Source organism: Thermobia domestica, chromosome 2, assembly GCF_964235325.1.
Source record: "Thermobia domestica chromosome 2, izTheDome1.hap1.1, whole genome shotgun sequence".
NCBI classification, from domain to species: Eukaryota; Metazoa; Arthropoda; class Insecta; order Zygentoma; family Lepismatidae; genus Thermobia; species Thermobia domestica.
Genome location: NC_137455.1, coordinates 79,632,283 through 79,660,282, shown reverse-complemented (window position 1 = coordinate 79,660,282; position 28,000 = coordinate 79,632,283). Strand labels below are relative to the sequence as shown.

At 36.3% G+C, this 28,000-nt stretch overlaps 1 protein-coding gene across 3 annotated transcripts; it reads right to left on the bottom strand.

Annotated features, from left to right (window-relative positions):
• Nucleotides 1-584: 584 nt before the first annotated feature.
• Nucleotides 585-28,000, bottom strand: eIF2alpha (eukaryotic translation initiation factor 2 subunit alpha). Of its 3 annotated transcripts, none has more exons than XM_081742790.1 (6): nt 27,841-28,000; nt 15,498-15,756; nt 11,594-11,822; nt 10,507-10,739; nt 7,485-7,603; nt 585-872 (listed from the first exon to the last, which is right to left on the bottom strand). In XM_081742790.1, exons 2-6 carry the CDS (start codon nt 15,733-15,735, stop codon nt 702-704), a joined length of 990 nt encoding a protein of 329 aa, XP_081598916.1. In that variant the 5' UTR covers nt 15,736-15,756; nt 27,841-28,000; the 3' UTR covers nt 585-701. The 3 variants fall into 3 exon arrangements, with proteins under 3 accessions (XP_081598916.1, XP_081598925.1, XP_081598932.1); XM_081742799.1 differs by lacking the exon at nt 27,841-28,000 and adding an exon at nt 27,712-27,736; XM_081742806.1 differs by lacking the exon at nt 27,841-28,000 and having other exon boundaries at nt 15,498-15,772.

Here is a 28,000-nt window from a genome sequence, read left to right as displayed (position 1 = left end):
TTTTTACAGGGTAAGGTTGTTAGCCTTACCCAAACCCCCAAGTTGGAGGACCACTCCTAGTCGTCTGTCCGCGACTGCTTATTCAGTATATTCGCAGCTAACCTCTGCCTTCTCCTCGATCCGCAACCTGAGGACGCGCCATGCCGTGGTGACATTTCGACGTCCCTAGCTCTGAAATGATGTACTTTTACCCATAGATCCATATGAGCTTTTAAATTTTGACGTAAGAAATCACCTTTTACAGTTTGTCGGTATAGTTCATTAAACCCTGTATACTTTGAGGCCCGGGGGTAGTAATATTGTGTGGCCACTATTGACTAATATTAACACGATCCAGTGAGAATATATCAATAAAACAGAAAGGGCGAATAAGATGTATCCAAAGATAAGTGGTATAAAAGATGCAACTACTACTACTATAATACTGCATTAGATAGCTCTGCATATTTACGTACTAAACAGAGCTATTGTAGCTACTAAACAAAGCTAACTATTGTTACCTTTATGTACAAAAAAAAAGTTTACGTGCTTTTCTACGTTTGTTCACTTTCGAGTCCTAAAATAATTTAAAGAAACTTAGCATATTTGTGATTTTTCAAGAATTTTTATTAAACCATATAAACAAAATCCACAGCCATGTTGTTTAATAACTGTGAAGTGGCGCCACCTGGTTCCTCGAAGGCTTCCCATTGGAAGCTCGTTCAATCCTCATCTTCGTCATTATCTCCTCCTCCTCGTCCGTCCTCTTCACCAGAAAATGCCTCAGCCTCCTCGTCCTCATCATCATCTCCTGCAACCTCAGCATTTTCAGCCTCAGCACGCTCAATTCGCTTGGCCAGCTCAGCTTCATCAGTCGCAGTAACAACTTTAGGCTGTAGTGGAACAGTATTTATAACGAATTAGTACAAAAACAAATACACCTTCATTATATATATATATATATATATATATATATATATATATATATATATATATATATATATATATACTGTATATATCAGCATTCACAAGAAACTCTTCTAGAGACTATTCCAGATTTTCTTTTCCACAGAAATTAAAAATACAAGTATGAGACTATTGTGTCAGGGTTTCTGTATTGTGCCATCACCCTGAATAAAATGTCAATATTATAACATCACCCTAAATGCATAAACCACAACTGTGTCAACTTGGGTCTTGTAAATTACGAAAAAAGATAAAGAAAAAACAGAGATGTCTGGGATACGTAGAAGGGGAATTTGAGCAGTGTAGGAGTACCGGTGATCGTTGATGTGAATCGAAAGAGGTAAGAGTTTGGACACTGGATCCACCGAAGCAATATACTACGTGGGCTTACAGCTTAATGTGAAATCCGAACCACATGAGCTATTACCGGAAATTGAATCTGGGTTGCATGCTAACCATGCAGCCAAGTGTCGAGATCGAGTAAATATATGCCAATACAATAAATATATTAAGTGTATATGATAGTGCAAAAGCAGGTGACACCTACTTGTGACATAACAACTATAGTCGCACCGGTCTTTTCCGTATAAAACAATCTGACATTATCGTTCTTGTGTCATCCCCATTATTGCAAAATAGTTCAGAAAGAAAAGAATAATAAAATTTCTTTGTTTAATTTTCTAGAGAACACAAAATATTACTTACTGAACTAAATGTTTACGATACAATCTTTGTAATTGGTTAGTTTCTATCTGCGCCAATGAAATTATAATTGAACCTAAGACATACCGTTTCAGAAAAGGGAACATATTGTCAACACAAACTATTTCACTAGGTGGAATTCTCTAAGTACTAAATACGAGTACTTACATACAGAAATTACATGATTATTTCACAATATTTCCAAAAAAATGAGGGCGAGACTAACGAGTACCCAAACATCAACATTTCACAAGACAAAAAACTAATGACCTTAAATTTGGTCTTCTTATAAGGGCAGAAAAATATTGGATTGTCAACTGTCTGTTCATCGATTGTCTTCGATTGCCTCTTGCTTCCGTCGTAACTTATGGCATTTGCTGGATACTGATCAAAATATTGCAAATTTCTAACACTTTAGTTGTTTATTATGTATTTTAACTCGTATTATTTTTTGTTTTGTCTGGAAATCTGACACGAAACGAGACGTGATAGCATCAATTCTCGTCTCATCTCTGGCGCATTCCTGCAGTGCCAATGATCTTGTTCGGCATCGTCATTTACAACTAGATGGTGCAGAAACACAGTGGAAAAAATCCATGAAGTAGAAAATTAAGAAACAGAGGTAAAGTTTCCATTCTACTCGCAAGTCTGATGAATTTGAAAAAAAGTTAACTGTTTTCCATTGATTTTTTTTTATTTGTCAAAGTATCATAGATATCACATTTCTTCAGATTGAAATAAAACATAGAGAAAAACTAAATGGAGATGGTTTAGTCTGGCAGCAATTAAAAACACTAAAGTTGGTCTTTAGTACAAATATATGGGAGATGGTTCAGTCTGGCAGAAACTACAAAGTTCTTAATAATGTGACAACTAATACATAACACGCAACTAAAATAAATGTAACTAACAACAAATATTTAATAATATACTAATAAAAAATCAACAGTAATGAGAAATCATAGCGCATCCTTGTAGATCAAAGTATATAATGTAACTCACTTTCGCCTTTTTAGAGCGTATCTTCATCGTTATCAGCTGTTGGCAGAAGCTGTTGTGATACACTGGAGGAACGAAATATACGAGGCACAATAAGTCGTTTTGCTTAGCTTCGCTGATACGATGTCCCAATGGATAAAATAATGGGAGAGTAAAAATACCCATGTTTCGTGGACGAGTTTTAATGTTTCGATTGAGATTCACTTGATAGTAGTCCGTAGCATTGTGAGAGGTTTTGTACGAAAGTATTCCTGTTTGTTGTCTCTCAACACACGTTTCCTTAAATTTTAGCCACGGAACCTTATTACCATTACAATCATTTCCTCCGTTAACACGAGAATATTCAAGATTTTTTGTACTAACAAAATCATTGTATTGCAATTGTACTATTTCAAATTTGTTTTGCTTTCGAGTGCAAAATCATTTCGCTGTACTGTTCTCGATGGAATACCTGTGGATTGTCTTTTAAGTTCCTCTCAATATCAGCGAGGTCACTGTCATTAGGCAGGAAACTATCCATGAATTTGTATTGAATTATTTCAAATGAAGATGATCTCTTTTGACAGTGTCCATCTACATACAAGCAACTTTAAAATCCTTATTCTGACTTTCATAGCTGCCACTCCAGACAATAAGACGATGTCCGTCGAATAAATGACTTCTGAAATATTTTAGTAGGTAAGGTGCTATTTACATGCTATTTCCTGAGCTCTTCGCGAAGCGATACCCTAGTGAAAAAGATGGCTGGTTGCCTTGTTGTTGCCTATATTATGCACTCCTAGATTATAAACCCAGGGTTGTTTTATATCAGCAACACCTGTAGAGAACCGTGGACATGGAAGAAAGAGGTTGGGAGTCTCCTGTAAACGACTTTAGGACGAATCGGGAATCCTTTAAGGTTTCAGATGAAGTGTGGTGGTAATGAGATATATGAAGCATCACAATGTTTAAATTTTGTTATCTTAATTTTTTCTTCCCCCTTGCAATATCATGGAATGTCGAGCAACAAGACTTATATTGTACCTTTTTTTAATACTGCTAATTATATATTTACTGTTTTCTAACGTCCCATTTCAGTGCCAAGGCTATATAAGACGACAACTACAGCTTAATATGGAATCTAAAACATATGAGCTCGTACCGGAAATTGAAACTAAAGTCTCCCGTGTCGAAGGCGTGTATGCTACCTAGCATAGCCATGAGGGAGTCTCGTGACGTGATGGTGGGCAAGATCACAGCGCTTATCGAAATTATCCAGCACGAATAGGATATATCCGAGGTACAAAGGTAAGTCTACTGTATTTAGTGTTTAAACATGTCTTACTTCGAGAAAAAAAAAAGTTGCCTGTGCTGGCTATGCCTTTGACGCCAAAGATTCTTTTGCTTTCTTAGACATACTCCACTTAATGGCATAGGTTTTATTAATAGCTGAAGTCCCAATCATTATAAGAAAAGTACTTTGGTTCTTTAATCGTTCACTTTTCTTTAAGAAGCTATCTACTACTAATTTATAGATGATAAGATTCAGTAAATGATAGATCTAAGATAAGGTTGCATTAAAAGTTGTATGCACGATATATAAATTTGCTAGAAATTATATATATATATATATATATATATATATATATATATATTAAAACACAATAACACCCTGAGCAAGGTTATGTGATAACATATATATACGGTATTTTGCAGCTACCTCGTATCTAAAAAGAACACAATTTTACAAGAGAAAAGAAACGTTTGAAAAAGTTGGAGACTAGTTAAAAGTCAGCGACTTTTCTGATGGAGAAGTCAATTTGTTATCGTAATTCATAACTCGTATCAGCTGACTTTCAACTAATCTCTAACTTTTTCAAACTTTCGTTCTTCTGTAAAATTAAGTTTTGTTTTTGAGATACGAGGTAGCTGCAAAGTACCTTCGATATATATATATATATATATATATATATATACAGTGGCGGATCCAGGATATGATTAAGGGAGGGGCTAAACCATAATTTGCCGTTTTATCCAGTGTTAAGCAGAATTGAAGCCCATTTTATCCAGTGTAAACCTGAGCGTCAAGGGGGGGGGGCTATAGCCCCGTAGCCCCCCCCCTTAGATCCGCCCTTGTATATATATATATATCTTTAAGAAAGTCAAGAGACGAAGGATACATGTCTGTGCATCATTATATTTCGTACACTACATTTTAATACGAAAATAGGTAACAGAAAAAAAACAACGTTTTGTTTTATATATATTTGGTCTAGGAATTAATTCGTGCGGGTGGACAAGAGATGGCGCAACGAACGGAGCGTCCCACAGTTCCGTGTATCCACACATGTGTTGCAAACCCCTGTCATCGCGTATCGTTCGTAGTATAGGGCAGTGGATTAAAGCGTCAACAACACCAGTTTGTATTTGGTCTAGGAATTAATTCGTGCGGTTTTACAAAAGATGGCGTAACTAGCTTATTGTCCCATAGTTTCGTTGATCCAAACATGCGTTGAAAACTACTGTCATTGAGCATCTTGTTTAGTATATGTCAGTTGCTTGAAGCGGAAACAACAACATTTTTTCTTCAACTGAAAATGGCGCATTTTGTGCCTGATAAAGTGTTTTTGCGGGGAGTTATTCTTCATTGCTTTAACATGAAGAAAAGTGCTACCGCAAGTCATCATATTTTAGTGGAAGTGTTTGGGGACCATGCTCTAGCTGAGCGAACGTGTCAGAAGTGGTTTGCACGGTTTAAAGGTGGTGATTTCAGCTTGGAAGACCAAAAGCAATTTGGACAGCCAAAAGAATTTGAAGATGAAGAATTGAAAGCATTGCTTGATCAGGATTCGTGTCAAACGCAGGACGAACTTGCAGAAGCATTTGGAGTTGAGCAAACAACAGTTTCCAAACGTCTCAAAGCCAAAGGAATGATTCAAAAGATGTCTTATTGGGTTTCACATGAATTGAAAAGAAAGACGTTGAAAGAAGAAAAACCGTTTACGAATTGCTGCTTCAAAGACAGAAAAGGAAGGGATTTTTGCATCGAATTGTAACTGGTGATGAGAAGTGAATTCATTACGAGAATCCTAAACGAAAAGAGGCCTGGGTGAAGCAAGGTGAACCAGGTCCTTCACAACCGAAACGAGATATTCATTGTGCAAAGATTATGCTGTATATATGGTGGGATTTGAAACGTGTGGTGTACTATGAACTTCTGAAACTTGGTGAAACTATTAATGGACACCGCTATCGACAACAATTAATGCGTTTGAAGCAAGCTCTGGCCTGAAAACGACCAGAATGGAATAACAGGCATAATAAACTTATTTATCAAGATGATAACGCTCGACCACATGTCGCAAAACCGGTCAAAACCTATTTGGAAAATGTCGGATGGAAAGTGTTACTCCACCCGCGATATTCACCAGACACTGCTCCGTCTGACTACTACTTGATCGATTGCATGAATAACGATTTGATTGGACAGCGGTTCACTTCTTCAGAAAATATCGAAAAATGGATCTTTGATTAGATTGCGTCAAAAGATGAGGAATTCTTTCGACACGGAATCCGTAAATTGCCTGAAAGATGGGAGAAAGTAGTGGCTAGCGATGGACAATATTTTTGTTAACGTATTCATTTACTTTGTTTTTGAAATAAAGCTTCAATTTTTATTAAAAACCGCACGAATTAATTCCTAGACCAAATAGTTAAGTGAACATGGCGCAATTTGTGCCTGATAAAGTGTTTTTGCGGGGTGTCCTGCTGCATTACTTTAACATGCAGAAAAGTGCGACTGAAAGTCATCGTATTTTGGTGGAAGTGTATGGTGACCATGCTCTAGCTGAGCGAACGTGTCAGAAGTGGTTTGCATGGTTTAGAAGTGGTGATTTCGGCTTGGCAGACCAAGAGCGAGCTGGACAGCCAAAAAAATTTCAAGACGAAGAATTGACAGCATTGCTCGAGCAGGATTCGTGTCAAACGCAGGAACAACTTGCAGCAGCATTAGGCGTTGATCAAACAACAGTCTCCAAACGCTTGAAAGCCATGGGAATGATTCAAAAGATGTCACATTGGGTTCCACATGAATTGAAAGACAGAGACGTTGAAAGATGAAAAACCATTTGCGAATTGCTGCTTCAACGACAGAGCAGAAAGGGGTTTCTGCATCGAATTATTACGGGTGATGAGAAGTGGATCCATTACGAGAACCCTAAACGAAAAAAGGCCTGGGTGAAACCAGGTGAACCAGGTCCATCACAAACAAAACGAGATATTCACTGTGCAAAGGTTATGCTGTGCATATGGTGGGATATGAAAGGTGTGGTGTACTATGAGCTGCTGCAACCGGGTGAAACTATGAATGGAGAACGTTATCGACGACAATTAATGCGTTTGAAGCAAGCTCTGGCCAGAACACGACCAGAATGGGAGAACAGACATGATAAACTTATTGTTCAACATGATAACGCTCGCCCACATGTCGCAAAACCGGTCAAAACCTATTTAGAAAATGTCGGATGGGAAGTTTTACCCCACCCGCCGTATTCACCAGACGTTGCTCCTTCGGACTACTACTTGTTCGATTGCATGAACAACGATTTGATTGGACAGCGGTTTACTTCTTCAGAAGATATCGAAACATGGGTCTCTGACTGGATCGCTTCCAAGGATGAGGACTTCTTTCGCCACGGAATCCGTACATTGCCTGACAGATGGGCGAAAGTGGTGGCTAGCGATGGACAATATTTTTCTTAAGGTATTTATGTATTTTGTGTTTGTACTACAGCTTCAATGTGTGCGTACCAACCGCACGAATTAATTCCTAGACCAAATATGTATCTTGATATACTTACAGCCATTTGTATGCTAAACTGTCCACCTTCGCTTGCGGTTATAGTTTCTTCGATTTTATTAATGGCATTATTCAGAGCTTTCAAACCATCCTGTTTCTCTGGTGTTGATGTGGTCATAACTGAAAATAAACACGAAATCACAAATTACCACTTAAAACTAAATATTTTGGCATTAGAGTCAATGAAGGGGTATGGCCAGCCAGAAAGCTCTTAGCTGGTTAATGTGAGGTTAGTATATCGCCCCATTGTCCTTATTAAATTGCCTCACAATACTGTATCAACAACGAAAGTTCTTGAAGCACTAAGTATTAAGTTGGTGCAAATGAAGCATTCTCTCTGACGTCTAGTGGAAACCCACCTCAACAACATAATACCGAAATGCAGTAAGGTCATCCGTCTAATGCCACAACTCAGTACAGTCCAGCAAACAAGCTGGAGTAATCAGACAGTCAGAAGGCAGTGTGCTGTTGAACATGGTCGAATAAAACTGCACCACGGAGAACAAAATTCAGAGTGATTTATTTCACAAATTCAAACTGGGACATTCCACACAACAAGCCGCAAAAACAACAGCGCATTAAGGTCAGAAATACATCATTCATTGTTGGTTTCACATTTTGTTCCGTTAACATAGTACTGCAAAATCAGCCCCGTGGGCACCGACCAACATTATGTTCGGATAAGGTCCTCAGGAACACTGGAAGAATACTTGCAAAAGTGTTCGCACCGCTGTAGACGACTTAGGCATACAACATACCACTGTCGTTCAGAGGGTCTATGCAACCGGTAGAGTGCAATAACTGGACTCATGGGTGCGATACGAGTTGACATCAGCCAATAAGAATCGTCGTCTGAACGTATGCAGCTCTTTGAGTGTATGGAATAACTTGGAAGATTTCTACATCGGATTGTCACTTCTGTCAACCACTGACTTAGCAGGAGTCTCTTCAATTCTCGGAGCAGTAAACTTATTACAACTGTGATTAACATACGAACTCCCGGTCAGGACAGTGGCTGCATCTTGATAAATATCCAAGTTTCCAAACCCCCTAGATGATAATGATGTTGGTATGGTGAGCTATTGTGCGCTTGATCCATCATATCTTTCTCAGGCAAGCGCAACTATCACTGCTGATCCTTACAATGCTGAACTCCTATTGAAATGAACTGCAACTTATCCCGCAAGCACCCAAAAATGTTCAAAAGACGTTCCACGACAATGTGTACACAAATGATGTTCAAAGGAGGCCATCCATGAGTTGCAATATGAAACAAGTTTCCCATTCACAGTATTCTTCTAACGTTTCTCCCACTGACTACCATCTTCAGGCATCTCGAATACCTCTTGGAACGGAATATTTCCCCTAATGATCGGGCGTGCAACATGCGGTTGAGGATTTCTTCACATCGCTAACTCAAGATTTTCTTTCACCACAGAATCCAATCGTTTGCAATTATCTTCATTAACCAGGTATTGTAGTTTTCCTTTATTTGGCCTTTTTAAATGATGCATGTGGGGCGAACATTTCATGCGCACTGACCTAATATGTTTACATTATATATTTCTACTTCTTTCTTTAGCACCTTATATTTTCTCGCTTTGCACAGATTTTCAACATTCATGTACTAAATCTGTCTTGCTTAGTTTTTGTTCTTCAGACCTTGTATTGGTCCCACTTCGGAGTTCTGATTGAGGGAATATTTTACTTCCGAAATATTCCACAATAGGATTTATTTTATACAAAATATTTTTACGGAATACAGTTGTCCTTTGCCAAACTCCAAACTGAATAGGAAGTTGTTCAATCTGCAATCTTCCAGCAGTTAAAAAGTCACCCCGACTATATCTAGAATTGCCATAAAATTGCTGTACGAATCACTGTGGTAATTTAACTAATTTAAAGAAATAAAATCTTTTAACTTTTATATTGCGTTGATTCTTTAATTGATCCTGATATTTCGCCCACCTATTTCCCTGCTGACATTTTCAGAGGCTTAATTCAGTGGGTGTATATATATATATATATATATATATATATATATATAATATGGCGCTAAATTCGTTGTACAAAAGCAGAGGAGTGATTCCTGAAATCAATATTCCGATAAACATAGGGCGAAAACCCCATCGTTTACGTGTTATGGGCTGCCGAAATCATGAAAAAATGAATTTTAAAGGTTCATAACTGCAAAACTATGGGACCTATCTTGGTCGGGTCAACACTTCACTTAGGAACTAGTATGTGCCCTATCCAAAAATGCGTGTTTCAGAATCCTGAGGTGATTCCACAACAATTTTTATAGAGGAAGTTTGACTACGAGCTTATGATATAGAGTACTCTCCAACTACCTCCATAAAAATTGTTGCGTGAGTACCTTAGGATTCTAAAACATGTGTTTTTGGATAGGGCACATACTAGTTTCTAAGTGAAGTCTTGAGCCGACTACAGTAGGTCCCATAGTTTTGGAGCTATGGACCTTTAGAATTCATTTTTTCATGTTTTCGGCAGCCTATAACACGTAAACGATGGGGTTTTCGCCCTATGTTTATAAGAACTTTTTTTAATTTGTTTTACTCTCAGGAATCATTCCTCTGCTTTTGTACAACGAATTTAGCGCCATACTATATATATATATATATATATATATATATATATATATATACAGTATAAATTTTGCACCTAAAATTTATACTATAGATTTGTTGTGAAAATACTAAGAATTGTTGATATAGTATGCAAGTTAGTATTTCAAATAAAAATAATGTGATGAAAAAAGTATTTATTTCAAGTCTTTGCTAGTTAAGTGTGAAATGTACTTTCAATTGAATTATATTTTGATAAAATAACACATTCACAGAGAGAAATACACACAATTCACATTTTCTACGTAAGTTTGTTTAAACTCCATTTTCTCTACTTATGCAGAATTATTTCCACTTCTAAACTTTTCATTGAAACTGTTACCTAATTACTCCAATTTCACTTTTCCAAAGATAAATCAAAAGTTTTTAGTAGCTTACCATATAATGGAGGAGCAATGAGATTAATCTTAATAGGCATTTCTTCAGTCGAGCACTTCAATCCTGCTTTAAGTGCTGCTTTCACTGCATCTATGCCATCGTATCCGTAACAGGCTACTTCGATGTCTGCTCGGATCTTCACCGCCTGCGACGTTAACTTTCGCTTGATATTCGTCAGGAGGACTTCCTTCGTTGTCTCATCTAAGCCACATTCATTAAGAATAGACGGATCACTACGTTAAAAATAAAATAAAATACATATAAGATTTGACTAACAATTTAAAAAGCAACATCATATATCACATACTGATTAAACTTTTAATAAAATCTCAAATATTCAATATAACACACTAAATCATAAATCGACTGTTCACGTTTAAACCATTATTTACTATTTACAACGTTTTAAACTACACGATACTAAACCCATATACGTATAGGATAGGGTATCATAATTAGCCTTTCCCCACTGAAGACTTCGCCTTACCTAAGTCTTGACAATGCTGACAGCTGTCAGCAAAAATTCAATGTTTAATATGATTTTATAAAACATTCATAATAATTTAAAGGAGTAAAGTACATTTTGAGTTGGCTGATCATTTGTGCTTATTTTACTCTGTTGCATTATGGAAAAAGAAATCTGCTAATCATCAAACATAGATGAGCTTTTAGCCAAACATTCTCAAAAACTCCTTACAGATCTTTTTAAGCATTTACCCGAATGTTTATATAAACAAATTAAGCCCTATACTATGATATTACTTTAGCATACCTTAAATTACATTAAGAAGCAGAAAATGAAAATAATAACTATTATAAGGAAAACCTTTAGAGGAAATTCGACGGGAAAAGATACCATATTCGAGTATGTTAATATTAAATAACAATGTATGATTATTTCTGAAGTTTTCACTCTACATGGGGTACCTGGTATACATAGGGCCCACTATTTAACCCACTAGATCTCATTCACTGAACCTATTTCCGATCTTAGCTCAAATTATTGACACTCACTATTTAAAAAGGAAGGGGAGAAAACATGATTTTAAGAAAATAATCAAGCACTGCTAATCCGATCGATACTTACGAGACAGCTTGCTTGAAGAAATCGTATGCAGATGCTTTTTTCTTATATTTCTCTTCAAAATGCCACGCTGTCTTCTGATAGAGCACTTCCAGCTGATCATCTGTTTCATAATGTAGAAGTTCTGCTACATGACGAAGAATAGAATTAACCGCTTTCGCTTTAGCAAATCTTTCTGTACATTTCTCTACATCTTCGGACGATACTCTTCGCTTACTCAGATCTACGTAGCCTGAGAGAAACAGAGAGAAGTTAAGACTTAATATTATAGGAACATGTTACGATTTACTTATTTTAATGAGGAAGGGGCACGGTGACTCACCAACACTCACCTTTAGTGCGAGGGGACTGGTTCGGTCCCTGGTCACGGGAGTTAGTGGTGGACAACAATGTGTTCTTGAGTTTCTTCGGGATTCTCCCATTTCCTTTTACATTATTTCACACCGATTATTTCATACTCGCTGATTTTCATTAAACACCCGTCTCCTTTAGCCTAAAGGGAATAATGGTCATACGTAAAATTAGATATCTTATTAATAACCATTACAGTGTTGGAAAGCCTTTTATCGGGAAGATTTTTCACTGTTTTTAATCCGAATAATAATAATAATAATATTAATAGAATAAATAAATATATATACAGTTTTTCATAAAGTATTGTCATTCTGATCAGACTTCACAGAGTTGAGACGGCATATGATAGTACAGTAATTAGCGTTCCTGCTTCTCAATCGAGAAGTCCCGGATTTAAATCCGGTGCCTAGTCATTTTAACGTGTTTCCCAGGATAGTGGATGTGAACACGGAACTTTAAATATATCCTGGGCGACTTCCTTTTCTACTGCTGTCCAATGAAAATGAAATTAAATTTTAACGTTCAACGTCTACACCCTTTAGGCAAAGACCGATGATTAATTAAAATACTAGTGGAATCAGAATGTGGAAGAAACCAGGAGAACTCTGAGAAAACCTACGGACAGGATGTTATCCATCAAAAACCCGCATGGTCTGAGAGTGAACCAGGGACCCAATGCTCCAGAAGCAAGCACTCTACAACTGAGCCATCGTGACCCCTCAATAATATCTAGAGAGAAAAAAAACGGATACTGGAAACATTAAACAGAAGTGCTGAGCGCTGAATTACAATGGTCTATTGCTTGATCTTAAAGAAAGAAAAAAATGTAAGAAAGAAAGGAGAGAACAAAAAATGTGTACAAAGCATACAGTTGTGTATGGATTTTCAGCATGTTGAATGCTATGACGGAATAACACATAGCCAAGTCAATATCGGAAAGGGGTTTTAAGAAACCAATTTTATGAACCAAAATTATACATTTCATATTTTTTCGATTTTATATATTATATATATAAAATTGATAACAAGTATGTTTTCTTCTGAAGTATTTATCTTACAGAAAGCAGGTCTATGTGTGTAGAGGGTTATCTGTTTTGTTTTTGTTATTACGTATACAAAAAGCTAATCGGGTTTATATCCGACCTATTTTCAAAGTGTGCTTACACTATGAAAAGCCGCCACCATCTATCGTGTTCTATCAGACCATCAGCTTTAGAGGCTACTGCCCAAAACTGCAATTTCCACTGCAACATTTGTAACGTCACTTTATCCTCTCTAAAACACCCACAGAAAATACGGACTTCAATTTTTAAAATAAAGGGGTTACGACATCGCTTTGGATTGGAATCCCTAAATGTAATTATGGAGATATATGGTATTCTGGATTACAAGGCGTCTCCCTTTATGTATATATATATATATATATATATATATATATATAAAACACTGGTTTAGATGACATAAGCATTATCAAAGTAAACTTGCGAGGAAGTGTGCAGTCATATTAACATCGGCGATCACCAAGATAAGGTCAACAGCGTGACTAATTAATTATATCGGATTCAACACCAACCCTTATTTTACTCAGTTCTACATAACATCGGCTCGAACTTGAAATACCAGGCTTTCCAATGCTAATGAGAAAAAATATAGGAAATCACGACGAAAAAAATATAGGTTTCGTGAAGCTGTGGAAAAGATACATTTCAATTATATCCTGGAACATTTTGGAAGGAATATTTGTGCATTTGGAACATCTTGAAAGAACAAGGAACAAAGAAACTCATATAACAATATTTCTACTTATTGGAAGGAACATTTCAATTACCCAATAGGTAGGAAAAAAAAATATGGAAATTACACCAATATAACATGAAAATATGAACATACATTCTACTCTATATATAACTAGGTGGGTAATCATCTCGTTGCAAAATTTTATACGAGTTTCTTAGTGTTTTCGTATGTAGCTTACCAATACTAAGCAACGACCATAAGAAAAGTGTAAAAAGGATCTGGCTCCACAGAATAGAGTTTCCACTCGTCCATGAAGACATCGATGTTCTTACAATCTGCAAATACATGCTTCATTTCTTTCGCCAAATTCTGTGCAAGGGATAAACAAGCAATCTCCTTTCTGAATAGTGGATGTAGACACTGCAGGTACTTCAACAACCATCTCAATATAGGTAATTTCTTAAGCAGTTTTGAAACCACACAAATGCAGAATCGCTTCACATCCTCCCTGAATTCCCTCTTTTGGCCCTCCGAGCACCCACATCTTATTTCCTTATGTTATTTTTACAAGTGGAAGTAGCAATGCCACAAAAATATAGAAGGTTTCATTAAAATAGGAAATATAGGAGTTTATAGGAAGAGACGCAAATATATAGGAAAAATAGGAAATATAGGAGCATTGGAAAGTCTGAAATACTCTTTATAGATGGAATCCATATTTAGTATCACTCGTCAACTCCAATATATTCCTTTTAGCCACCCAGTACATGTCAGAAATATACACATCTACTTCTACACTACTTCAAAATTCTATCAACCAAATGAAACTACAGCTTCAACGTCAGAAATTAACCACCTTATTTGCATTTTATTAATCTACTTGAACAGACAAAACACCTGTACACAGATATACCAGAGAATATAATTACATTATACAGTGAGGTAAAGAAGTTGAGGGGACCCGAAACTCATTTACTGGAACATATTTATAATGCTATTCATTTTACAATAAACACTTCAAACTCTTTATAACCTTAACTATTGACAGGATCACATAAAATCATTATATTTATCCGTCAAGAAGCTATTTTAACTTAACGACATTTATCAACTATATTTTGTCGTTGTTACTTAATTAGACCTATATCTTTTTTTTTTTTTCATTTCAAATCAACAACAGCATATATATCTTTTTTTCTTCTTCTGGACAAGTAGTAAATTATAATTTTGTTAAAACATATTTTATGATTACAAATACTTCTGCAGTTTATATTGGGTAAAACTTTTAGTATTTAAATTATTTAATAACGGGAACTTGCTATTCTAATATTTTCATTAAATAATTCCATTCAATTAACTAAAACTAAACATAATGTCATCTTACGACCTCTTCTTCAATTTGGCAGAAATATTAAATCTATTTTTTCTTCTCTGAGACAGAGCTATTAAAAAGAAATGTCAGAGCTTATTTTAATAAAGTCTGAAGCGAAACAAATAAAAATTTGGATTGTTACACATTCTACATTGGACCAGAGGCACAAGAGTTTCATGCCATTTCTCTCTGCAGGTTTTCCACAGGCCATTAACGGTATGGGCCAGCGAGATTCAAGACGCCATTGTAAAAGTCCAAATATGACGAAACCATTTTGCTGGCATCAGCGTTTTTACAGGAATGGCATGTTTATGAGTGATCGCTTTGTCCGTGTGAACTCGCTTCAGGTTCGTTTTGGTTCCGTACAAATGAGGGATGCCTTTCGAAATCTTCGAGGCAAAGAACTAGCGTACTAATTTACCTTTAAAAATGCAGTTCGCTTACCTTTTTCTTTATCAACTCGAATAACAACAACTGGCTCTGTTTTGCCCACTCGAATTAACTTATTTATAGATCGAATACGTCGTCGGGAAAGTTCTGAAAGAAGAATCATTCCTTCGATATTATTGTATTCTAAAAGATGAACATATGCTCCCATTTCAGCAATACTTCGAACGTTCACCATCACAACATCTTCCACTTCAGGATATTTTTCCTTGTAAAATCTACACGAGAGTGGCATGTTGAAAGCTTATTTGATAACCTAGAAAAGAAAAATACTATAATAGAATAAACAAGCGAGTAACGTTAACAAAATTTTCATTTAGTTTCATGGTACGATTCTACTTTGCCGATCTCTTTTCTGATGTACGAATACTCTTCACACCGTTTAGGGAATACACAGAAAATAGGATATAAAATAACGCAGCAGTACAGAAATAAAGAAACTATAAAGAGTAAATAATAAACCTATATATGATATTTAAAGTGAGTAGTACTTAAGCACATTACACACTATTTTGAATGTAAACAGCACAACCATTTTATAATCAGCTCACATGCAAAACAAACAATGACTTTAAAATTACTGATGGGCACCAATAAACTTACGAATAACTGAATGAAAGAAACAGACTCACAGCCAAACTTTACAAAAAGAATACATTTTTTATCGAGGATAAGTTTTCGCCCATCGTTCACTAAGCAAATAAGCCTGTTGAAATCTGCACCAGTAATTGAACATTAGCTTTGAAAAAGATCATATCAAACGAATAATATCTATAATAATTTATATCCAAGCACCAGAAAGGTTACTTAAGAGATCTTTCACAAGTTCAATCGTTTAAGAAAATTTAGTTACTTATCTCACTACGAGATAGAATTCCTTCATTCCTCTTTCTACTTCTTTCTTCTACACTTTTATTTTGTAGTGCAACAAAAACTCGGATGATAATTTTCGAAATAGAATTTCTCACTAAAATTGTGAAATGCGAATAATTCTACTAGTGTTGGGACATAAATCAATAATTATACAATTATTTCCCTGTAGAAGCAATTTTAAATCCCAAAAGTACGGAAATACATGAAAACTTAAATGGATTTAACCAGTATTAAAAAAGAGGCCCCATTGTCTGAGTCATCCTCGAACCTGTACTATTACACAATAAATTCTTAGCTCTTTCCACGGGACATGTAAATATTCACATCTCCGTTTTGAAACATTCCTTCTTTTCCACCAGATAGCCTAAAAGTTAGTGATCCTTTTGCGCATGAGAAGGGGTTAATGTCCCACATCTCAAGGTACCTGAGTAGCAGAGTCAGATCTAACGCCATTTGACAGCTGGCAGTTGATGATAGTAGATGCACGTTGGAATTCTTAAAGATTAGATATAAGGTATTGTGCCGTGAAGATGAATAAACTTTCCGCAAAACTGGGCCACATTTTACAATTTTATTTCGATCAAGACGCACATGCTGCGCAGGGTCATGAAGAAATTTGTGTTGTTTATGGGTATGATACGTTATCAAAAGCAACAACAAAAATATGGTTCAGTCTCTTTCGTTATGCAAATGTTTGATGTGGGTCATTCCACGTCAATTCAAACAAAATTTTGGGGAAAATTAACCCACTATCGCAGATTTGGATGAAATGTGGTGGAGTTATAAAACTTTTTATGCTGGTTGCAAGTATGTAAATTTTATTGCAATATCGTCAGCGGTTCATTAGTTACTGCATTTCAAAAATGAGAAGCAAATTCATTTTTAACAGTCGCGACATGACATTTCCCCGTTTTGTAAGAACACTAAAAAAGATTTCGCCTCTTATTAATGCTAGAAACATGATTCTTTTTTTTATTTTAGATTGTCTTGAAGTTGTTGACTATGAAACAAATGAAAACTTTCCGTAGAGCTGATAGAAAATTTATAGTCATTTGAAAGGTAACATTTTGAGAAAAAAAAAAAAAAAAAACTAGAACGCCATTTTGTACACTTCAAACCTTTATTTCTGAAAATACCCATCATGGATTTCAATGAATTTGTTTTTGTTTGAAAGCTTATTACATCTAGTTTCACATATACAAAAATTGTGATGGGCCATCCAAGCACTGAGGAGATATCCCAGTCAGTGTTGCCAACTGATTCCAAAATAAACCTTTTCCAATAACTTCCATACGATTTAAGATATACCCTCCAAAACTGGTATAAGCACTCTTCAGTATCCTAGAAACACGTCTGTGAGCATTACCACTCTTCCCTAGCAACCCCGTTGTCAGGGTTGCCAACCAGTTTCAGGGTTGCCTATCACCACGTTAGACGTATCTGTGTCACATTTTGCAGTAAGCTTACTACATCTATTTTCAGTATTCAAAAATTGCAATGGGCCATCAAGCACTGAGGACTAAGGAGGTATCCCAGTCAGTTTTGCCAACATATTGAGAAATAAACTTTTTTCCAAACACTTCCATACGATTTAATATATCCCCCCCCCCCCAAACTAAAATGGCATAAATACTCTTCGGTAACCCAGTTATCAGGGTTGCCAACCAATTTTAGATTGCATGTCATAGCGTTAGACGTATCTAATACTTTGCATTATTGCCTGCGACATTAAATATGCCAAATTGTGTGGAGCAAATACCCCTAATTACTGAACTACCAATTTAATACATAATATTATATATATATATATATTCAATTATAAAGAACACTATATGTTCGTCACCCTATTAACCTGTACGTAGAGCTCAAAATTCGTATTCACTCTGCTCTCATTTCCAAACAGTAGCGAAATTCGTCTTTTTTTTTCTTTCTTTGAAAATGTCCATGACACTAGAAAAAATATACATGGTTCAACACTCCCAATCTTTCCAAAAATCCGAGTTAGTGAATGCATTTCAACATCTTCCAAATACTGCTTATACTACACAACGGAGGGCTAGTATATCTATAACAAGTAAAGTCTTATGCTGCAGTTCTAATGTAGTATATATTGGTAATGTTAGAATTAAGGAAACTGTTGTATCCCAATGTGATTCCTCCAACTAATTACGATTATTCAACACAAAAGTTGCTCCATTCTTTTTGATGATATGGAACATGACGTACCAACAGTCTTTCAAACAGACACTGGTAATGTCGGATTGGAATATTTCACGTTGGATGTGGAGCTCAATATAAAAACTACTAAGTCTTCTTAAATGTTTACTTCCACTTATATATATATATATACAACCATGAAACTCTTCATGCGATGAAATTCGTGGGACTGTTAAGTGGGTTGTGACAAAAGCAAGCCTTCAGAGCCATTGTCTGATCAAATAAATACATGTGCCCTAATGTTTCATTTCCCTGAAGAAATCATAAGCATCAAGTTTTTCTTTGTGCACAAAGAAGAAATGCCTGTTGTTCGTGCCACACATCAGCAAAGATTTCTGAGTGCAACAACTATTCCGGGAACATGTGCAATGCATTGTTTCGAATAAAACTTAGTCCAATCAAGATTGGAGCAAAGCGTACAAGTCTGGATGAAGATTTTAGTTAGTGAATAGTGATGAAGGCGATGCATCAGTAAAATTCCTACATTCCCATGATCCATCTCCCTCATTTTATTGGGCTGAAAACGATTCCTGTTGTGTTCTGTTTACTCACATCTTAGGTAAAGTGAATATAACAACTGCTACTGGCAGAACATACCAGTTATCTCCAAAGTCTCTAAAAGTAGTTACTTCAATGTGGGAAAAGTTTACAAAAAGCACCTCATGTTAATATATAATTACAACAAAATCGAAGATTATTTTTATGTGCCATACATGTAGGTCTATAATACTGTCAGGCTTATCATATTTGTTTCTCTGGTAGTTATTCTGATTAACATTTAAAAAGCTAATGCCCATTTATTGTTCAGATTATTGTATTTTCCCCCTTAATTATAAATTTTCAAAACTCCACATTTCTCCTCCATGCTTGGATGCTCCATCACAATTTTTGTATAGAGAAAATAGATGTAATAAGCTTACTGCAAAATGTGACACAGATACGTGTAACGCTGTGACAAACAACCCTGACAACTGGGTTGCTTGGGAAGAGTGGTAATGCTCACAGACGTGTTTCTAGGATACCGAAGAGTACTTATACGTTTTGGAGGGTATACGAGTTGTGATTGGAAAGTTTTGGGACTGGGCTTGTAATTTAAAAATGGCAGTACTTACAGTCTATTATGATGGATCTCCTTCAAAGTAGTTCCCTGCTGAATGAACACACCGATTCCAACGGTGTTTCTACTTCTGGAAGCAATCCTGAAAATTATTTTCCGTGATGGCGTGAAGCACTCTCTCCGTATTTGCTTGAATGTCCTCAATTCAGTCAAATCTCTTCCCTTTCAATGACAATTTTAATTTAGGAAAGAGGTAGAAGTTGGCCGGGACCAAATCTGGGGAATATGGGGGTTGCGGAAGCACAGGAATGTTGAATTTGGCGAAAAATTCCTGGATTGAGAACGCACAATGCACTGGTGCATTGCCGTGGTGGAGCATCCAATTCTTTTCTTTCCAGAGGTCAGGCCTTTTCCGCCGCACATTTTCGCGCAGACGGAGAAGGACACTTCTGTAGTATTCCCAAGACACGCCAAGACACACACACACATACGCCCGCAATCAACTGGTTGCTACGCCGTACTGAATAAAGATATCTCGGTGCATGTTTCAACATGTCTCAAGGGGACACAAAGCCACCGCTCCCATGCTTACGGGCGATTATATCTACTCCTCCTGAGCAGTGCTGCCAACTATTTTAAAACTTTCCAATCACACCACGTATGTTAAATCGCATGGAAGTTATTGGAAAAAGTTTATTTTGCAATCAGGTGGCAACAATGACTAGATATCTCCTCAATACTTGGATGGCCCATCACAATTTTTGTATGTGAAAGTAGATGTAGTAAGCTTTCAAACAAAAACAAATTCAATGAAATCCATGATGGGTATTTTCAGAAATAAAGGTTTGAAGTTTACAAAATGGCGTTCTAGTTTTTTTTTTTTTTTGCTTTTTTTTCTCAAAATGTTACCTTTCAAATGACTATAAATTTTCTATCAGCTCTACGGAAAGTTTTCATTTGTTTCATAGTCAACAACTTCAAGACAATCTAAAATAAAAAAAAAAAAGAATCATGTTTCTAGCATTAATAGGAAGCGAAATGTCATTTTTTTTAGTGTTCTTACAAAACGGGGAAATATGTTGCGACTGTTAAAAAATGGATTTTCTTCTTATTTTTTAAATGCAATAACTTCTGAACCGCTGATACTATTGCAATAAAATTTACATACTTGCAATTAGCATAAAAAGTTTTATAACTCTACCAAATTTCATCCAAATCTGAGATAGTGGGTTAAACGTGGAATGACCCATGTTCAATATGCTCTTCGCAATGGGCAACCAATCACAATAAAAGTGGATGATATTCCCCGAAAGTCAAGCAAGACCAGCATGACATTGCGAATGACCTTAAAATCCATTACCAAACAGTATTATGCAATTTGGAGAAGGTTAGGCTACAAAAGAAGCTCGACCTTTGAGTGTCACATGATTTGACTCAAATATATTTACTCCATCGGGTTAATACCTACATACTCTACTGAAACGTAACGAACAAGAGTCATTTCTAAAACGGGTTATCATAAATGATAAGTGGATATTCTACAACAATAATGTGCGAAAAAGATTGTGATCGAAGCGAGAAGAGCTATAGTCTGTGGCAAAACCCATACTGACACCCATAAAGGTTATGGTGCGTTTGGTGGGACTGCAAGCACATCGTGCACCACGAACTGCTGAAGCCGGTACAACAACAGACTCGTATCTGTACTGCCGACAATTAGCTCGAATATACCTAGCTTTTTCTTTTTAAGAAACGGTGGAAAGTGGTCAACAGAAATAGTGTCTTATACCACGCTGACAACACCAGACCGCAATATATTTTTAACGACCCGTCAGAAGGTGAGATAACTTGGCTTAAAGGTTTTAATACATCCACAATACAGTCCGGCCCTGGCACCGTCAGACCGTCATTTGTTTCGGTCTTTGCAGAACTTTATAATTGGTGTTACATGTCGCAATTTTTTGACCAGAAACCATATAAGTTCTACAGCGACAAGATTATGGCGTTTGCGGAAAAATGGCAGAAGATTATCGCACAAAATAGTGCTTATGTGGTTTTATAATGTTATTTACAAATCACAATAAATATATTCTCAATTTTGACCTCCAAAGATTCAATACTTTTTAAACCATCTCTTATTACCTTAGCTTACACTTACTTCAAGGCAGTGACGACGCTAAAGAAAGAAAGTGCCCCAGTGGCTTTGCCTGCCCACCAGACATTTGTTGTAATGTATATCAAGTAATATAAAAATATGCATAAGCACTGATTCTGTTGATTACATCAGCAAGATTTTATGAACATTTCGGCCACTTAAAATGTGACTTTGTTAATTAGGAAAGTTATTCACATAAAGACCAAATCATTTTTCACAACTTGGACTCTTCGTTCAAGGTTCATAGTTGGAAAGACGCCTCTTGCTCAACGGGTTATTTATGTTTTTTTTGTTTCCATCCATCATTTTAATAATTTGATTAAAATATCAGTCGTTAAGTAATATAAAGCAATTATTTTCAGTATTCAAAAAAATAGCTGCTATCCAAAGAAACATTTCTGGCCCACCGCTTGCGCTCTACTCCCTCTCCCTTCCAAGAAATTAAAGTTTGCGTAGTCACTGTTTCAAGGACAAAATAGATTAGGATTAGGAATTAGATTTCTGGGCTTTCGGCATCTATGGCCATGTTAACCCATCACGTATGAGTAAGTAATTACTGTCAATGCACAGATATTCAAATGAATTTTGAGTGATAGTGAAAGTATTGTAGGTTTAAGTATGCTCTTCCACTATCCTCGTCTATGTGTACATCTCCTGTCCCAGACGCGCCTCCTCCCTACGGACGCACATCCTCGCTGCCACTTGGGCCTGCCTGCCGCGCTCCTGCTCTGACTCGGTTAGATACCATTCATGCTTTTTAGTGGTCATTTAGCACAAGTTGGTTCGTGTTTTATGCTAAACATCCACACTGTATTTGTACTGAGCCCTCCTGAAGTCAATCTGCAAGTGGTGATGGAGCTCCTTATTGAGTGAATGCTCTGCTAAAAGAAATACAAAGCTCTAACCTAACTTGAAAATGTAAGAATGTGTCAAAATTTGGTAGAACCAACGGACCAATGCTCTGCTCGAGTAATGGCGAAATATTAATTAATTTAGGACTATTCTAGGACTGGAAATTAGAATAGTAATACATTTTTCGTTACTTCATAAAACAATGCTTAAAACAACTAGTGAAAGATTGACAGGAGGAACCACCATGACTCCTATAACCCATTTCCGTTTCGCAGGAACTGGTTCCTCGGAACATTAAAGGAACTACTGCGAGGAATCAGTTCCGTTAAGTCTTTACTATAGGCATTTCATCGTTCATTTGATTCTTTGATTCAGTGATTTGGTTGTTGATGTGAATCGTCTTTAGAACGTGATTTCTCTGGTACGTGGTACTTCCATTCTTCTTGTATGGAATGTAGGGTGTGACGTCATGTGGTTGTGTGTTTGTAGGCGTGGTGTGTCACTGCTGTTTGTTCTCTTTTGCTGTAGGTTGTACTGTGCTCTCTTCCCTGCTAAGTACAGTTTTCGCGAGCGGTTTAATGGCAAACGGTGTTGATATTTTATATGAGGATGAAGAAATCGCTAATTTAAATTTGTATAGACTAGGAGCTTTGGTGGTAAATAGTGAGAAAAAAAATAGCTACTGCTTTTGTTTCTCAATTGGAATTTTAAAGTTAGATGAAGATTGCAACGTTTGTGAAAGGAGATGTAAGTTAGGTACTGTAGTTCGAGGTGATCGTCTGAAAGTTTCTTATGTGTATCACAAAATAAAATATCATGCATATTTAAAACAAGTTTCTGGTCGAAATAGTTCTTTTATCAGTCATTCGAAGCTGCAAGTTCGCGAAATTGTTAATATCATACATGTTCGTTGCTGATGTTACTAACTACGCAAATATTATTAATGAGTGTTCGTTTCAAGGGAAAATCAGTTCGAGAACTGTTTCCAATTGGCTAAATTATTGTAGAGATGTGTGCTTTGAGCTGTTTTAAGACGATCACCTTCCTGTTATTGGTGGACCCGGGTTGACAGTAGAGATTGATGAGGCACTGTTTGGAAGGGGAAAATATAATTTTGGAAGGCGAAAGAAGAAAGTGTGGATTGTAGGTGGAATTTGCAGAGAGACAGGAGATATTTAATTGAGTGAATGTCCAAATAATGAGAGGTCGGCAGAAATTTAGTTGAAGTTATTACTAGGCATGTTAATGTTAATTCCACAATTATAACTGATTGATGGATGGAGTATTCATCATTAAGTAGTGATGGATGGCATCATTTGACTGTGAACCATTCTTCAAACTTCGTTGACCCAGTAAGTAGTGCCTACACGCAAAATACAGTGAAACCTGTCAACTTGGCCACCTCTCTAAGTTGGCCACCTGCTTATCTTGGCCTAGTTCGTCTTGAACCTGCATTTTCCCATAAGACATTCGTTACTTACTACTCTATAAGTTGGCCACCTGTCTATCTTGGAAGTTGGCCACACTGAAGCAATGTTTACCCTATGATGATAATGATAAATTTACCTGCGTATCTTGGCCACGAAAATACAGTTTTGTTATTTTTCTTAAATCTTTCGAATTCCCATATGAGAGGCAGATGTTCTGTATTTTTGACTGGACACAAAGAAGCATAGATTCGCACGATTTGTTCTTGGAGGTCAATGGCCAGAACATTATTCTCATAAAAGGGTGGTGAAGGAAGATGTGAATAAGAAAAAGCACGTACAGGAATTCAGGAAATGGTTGTACGTATTTGTTTACCCTGTCTGTTTTGGTAAAACCATTAGCTATATCGGCTCCTTTCATCAGTGGGAAGCTTTAGTAATTCCGGAAAATTCTCAAGGTTAAAGCTCAATTGTCATTTATTGGCACCTGACTGCATGTCAAAAGGTAACGGAGGTTTTGAGATATGAATTCCCTCAAGATTTTCTCAAAACATCTTTTGCTCCGAGGGAAATACTTTTGGCTCATTAACAAGAGGTAGTTAACTACAATATTAGAATGTGCATATCTGACAAATGGAATAAAGCAAATATATCTAGAATGAACCACCATTCAGTAACAGCTGAAAAGAAGTCATATAAATTGCATATGAATTTCTCAATTTATAACTTGTTTTCAATCTGAATAACTCAGTGTGCTATAATATCAACTTCAATAAACTGCGTACATACACTTCTATTTCATGGTTGTTTGTGTTATTGTATTTTCAATCCGAATAATCCAATGTACCAGACTAGTTTTCAGGAAGAGAAAGGTATGCATATATATTAGACATACTATCAAGAGCGCCGATCCTGGGGAAGACCGAGGGAGACTATTTTATTTATGAGTATACAATATTTGGTATAATTTGAGTGCAATTTGTCTTAAAATCTTAATATATATACCTTCTGCATCTGAATTCTCCCCCCCCCCCAAAATTTACAGAGAAATCGGCGCTCTTGCATACTATAGTAATATTTTCTAGTACTGTATATTTTTATGATTACTCTATATACATTTATAAGTAGCACTGCTTATTAAAATTTTACAATCAAGTAATACTAGAAATCCTATTCTAAAAATACACAAATCACACTTATTTTCTGTAAGTTGGCCACCTGTCTAAGTTGGCCACTTTTCGATGGAAACGATTGTGGCCAACATAGACAGGTTTCACTGTATAGGGAATCTTTGGTGTCATTTAAAAAGAAATTTATGTTGTACTCATGGTTCTGAGTCCAAGATGTTGCAATTTGCATATTATCTATGGTGTCGAAAATTTTGTAAGGATGCGAGAATTGTTGAAAATATTTCATTTTTATGAAGCATATTGGTGAATTGTACACTTCAGTTTAGTCTCAAGTATGTTGTTCTTTTATATATTTGTTTAAGTTTTGATATGTAGGTAGTACTTTGTAGGTGGGTTTGCCCCCCTTCCCCCTTGTAGTACAATTTACTTCAATATATATTTTTTGGTTTAGAGGGGATTAGGGGGACTTGCCCCCCTTGTGGTACAGTGTATTCCAAAATATAATTTCTGCTTTGCCCTTCCTTGTAGTATGATTTAACGCGATTTCTGTTTTATATTACGTGCAAATTTTTGTAGGTTTTTTTTTTTTTTAAGTGAGGTATTGGTGCAAGGTTCTAGAACGCTGCTCTGCCAGACTGATTATGAAGCAGGTTGTTTCCTTTCTCTGTGAAATCGCATATAGAAAGGAACCTATCTGGTTCGTAATCTGTGTAATAGAACAGTGTTCTAGAACCTTTCTCAAGTTGATTCTTTAGGAACTGGTTCTTCGGAACAGTTGGGAAACTGTTCCGTGGAATCAGTTTCTAAGGAATCGATTCACTGCAAGAGTTAATTGAATGAAATGCCCATAGTAAAGTCTTGCCTCAGTTCTTTGGAATCGGAATGCGAATCATTAAACGAATCGAAAATGAATGAATTGCCTACAAGTCTGCCCTTAGGCTTGCGTAAGGTTATTAACTGGAGCGTGCATTGTAAAATTTACCCATTTAAAGTTATCTTCATGGAGAGATTCGTAATAACGTAAAAGTGTGTACGACTCCAGGGTTAAGTTCCAAAGTTGGGCGTCCGTTTCCAACAATTATTTTAAAATTTACAGGAAAGATATAGATAATTTGATCGTTTGTATGCTTGATAATATATAAAACTGTCTTAAAATCTGCTTATAAGTGATTATAAACATAGGACTATACGGCGAGTGGAGGGAACTACTTGGCGCAAGGTAACCGAACAGTTGGATTGTGGGAAAGAAACGAGCATTTATGTTACCAACATGGCGAATGTACAAGAGCAATGAACTAACAGTTTTAACATTTGTGAAGCAATACGTTGATAATGAGCAAAATCTTTTAAAAGTTTGTGAAGAGCACGGATTAATGAACCTAATAACAAATTACAGAAAGTGTGGAAAGGAGATAACCGCGAAAAAACGTGGCGAAAGCGGACGCCCAACTTCGGAATAAATGCCCGATTCCACAACAAGGCTCCACATATTAACTGTAACTGACAACTTGTCGCACACTTGACGCAAACTATGTCGATTCATAACATTACAAACCGAGTAGATCACTTCTATCAGTTTAGTATCGATGACTCTTTTCTCTCTCTCTCTGTTTTTTTCTTTTTCTAATATCGCAAGAATGATGTTTTGGAGGGCCTATGTTTAGCAGAAGGGGTCCAGCTCTTTTCTCTAAAAAATGTTACAATTTTGGTGATTTCTGTTCACATTCGGTTATTTGGCGGTAGGGTTGGTTAGTTTAAGTTAGATTAGGCTAGTTTAGGTTACGTTAGGTTAGTTTAGTTTATGTTATATTAGTGTAGGAGTCCCGCATAATTTTCCAAAAAATGATAGAATTTCGCTAATTTTTACTAATATTACGTTAGTTTAGGTTAGTTCAGGTTAGCTTACGATAGGTTAGGTTGGATTTGGTTACGTTATGTTACGTCTAACTACTTGCACCACTCATTTCTCCCGTAAATTTTGCGTTTTTTACGTGCTTCTGGACCCCTTGTACTAAACATACCCCTTTTGGAGAAAAACCGGGGGTTTTAGGGGCCTTGAAGAAAAAAAAAATTAAATCGGGAGCATATGATGCAAATTCGGGGCTGTCACGCTTAAACTTGGACGTCTAGAATCCAGATTTAAAACTAATAAAAATGGAAAATTGCAAACAGCATACAAATTTCTAAGGTATACGCGACAATCATCACACGAAACAATATTTATAGTCACATTACTGGTAGCCCTTTAACTTCACCTGTACTCGAGAGGGCACTAATACGCCGATCTGTGCAATAAAAAAAAAAAAAGTTAATTTCTGAAAAGTTATTCCTAATGGCATCTTTATACTGAACCTGTATGCGTTTGATGGCTGGGATATTCTTAACCTCTACCGCTATATGTGTTATTGACAGATGTTAATTACGAAATGTGTATCTGGTAACAAAATATTTCAGAAACGCACCACAACCGAACGATAACATATGTCAAGTAAATTCTTACTATTTAAATAAGGTCACAGACAGACGCATAAAACATACAGTAACGATTGCAAATATCCTATAGTAAAATCTATTCAAGTATTACAATTTAAATTTTAAACCTAAACTTTACAAAAATAACCCATATTACCTGCACGGTGTCACGTTATACCACAACCGTCACCTTAACTTCGTTTTCTTTCTTTTCAACTCTTTTATGTTTATCGCAATTGAGGTGTTACCAAACAGTGCTAAAACCTCTCACGGTAATACAAGCAAAGGTGAAGTAAACTAAGGAGAGTTTATATAAA

Bases quoted from the DNA above. Each gene is read 5' to 3' on its own strand.
- eIF2alpha (XM_081742790.1), bottom strand. From the start codon at position 15,735: ATGCCACTCTCGTGTAGATTTTACAAGGAAAAATATCCTGAAGTGGAA. The intron at 7,604-10,506 runs GTAAGCTACTAA...GTTTATTTTCAG, and splicing joins CATTGCTCCTCCATTATATG to TTATGACCACATCAACACCA. The intron at 873-7,484 runs GTAAGTATATCA...GTTCCACTACAG, and splicing joins AGTTTAGCATACAAATGGCT to CCTAAAGTTGTTACTGCGAC.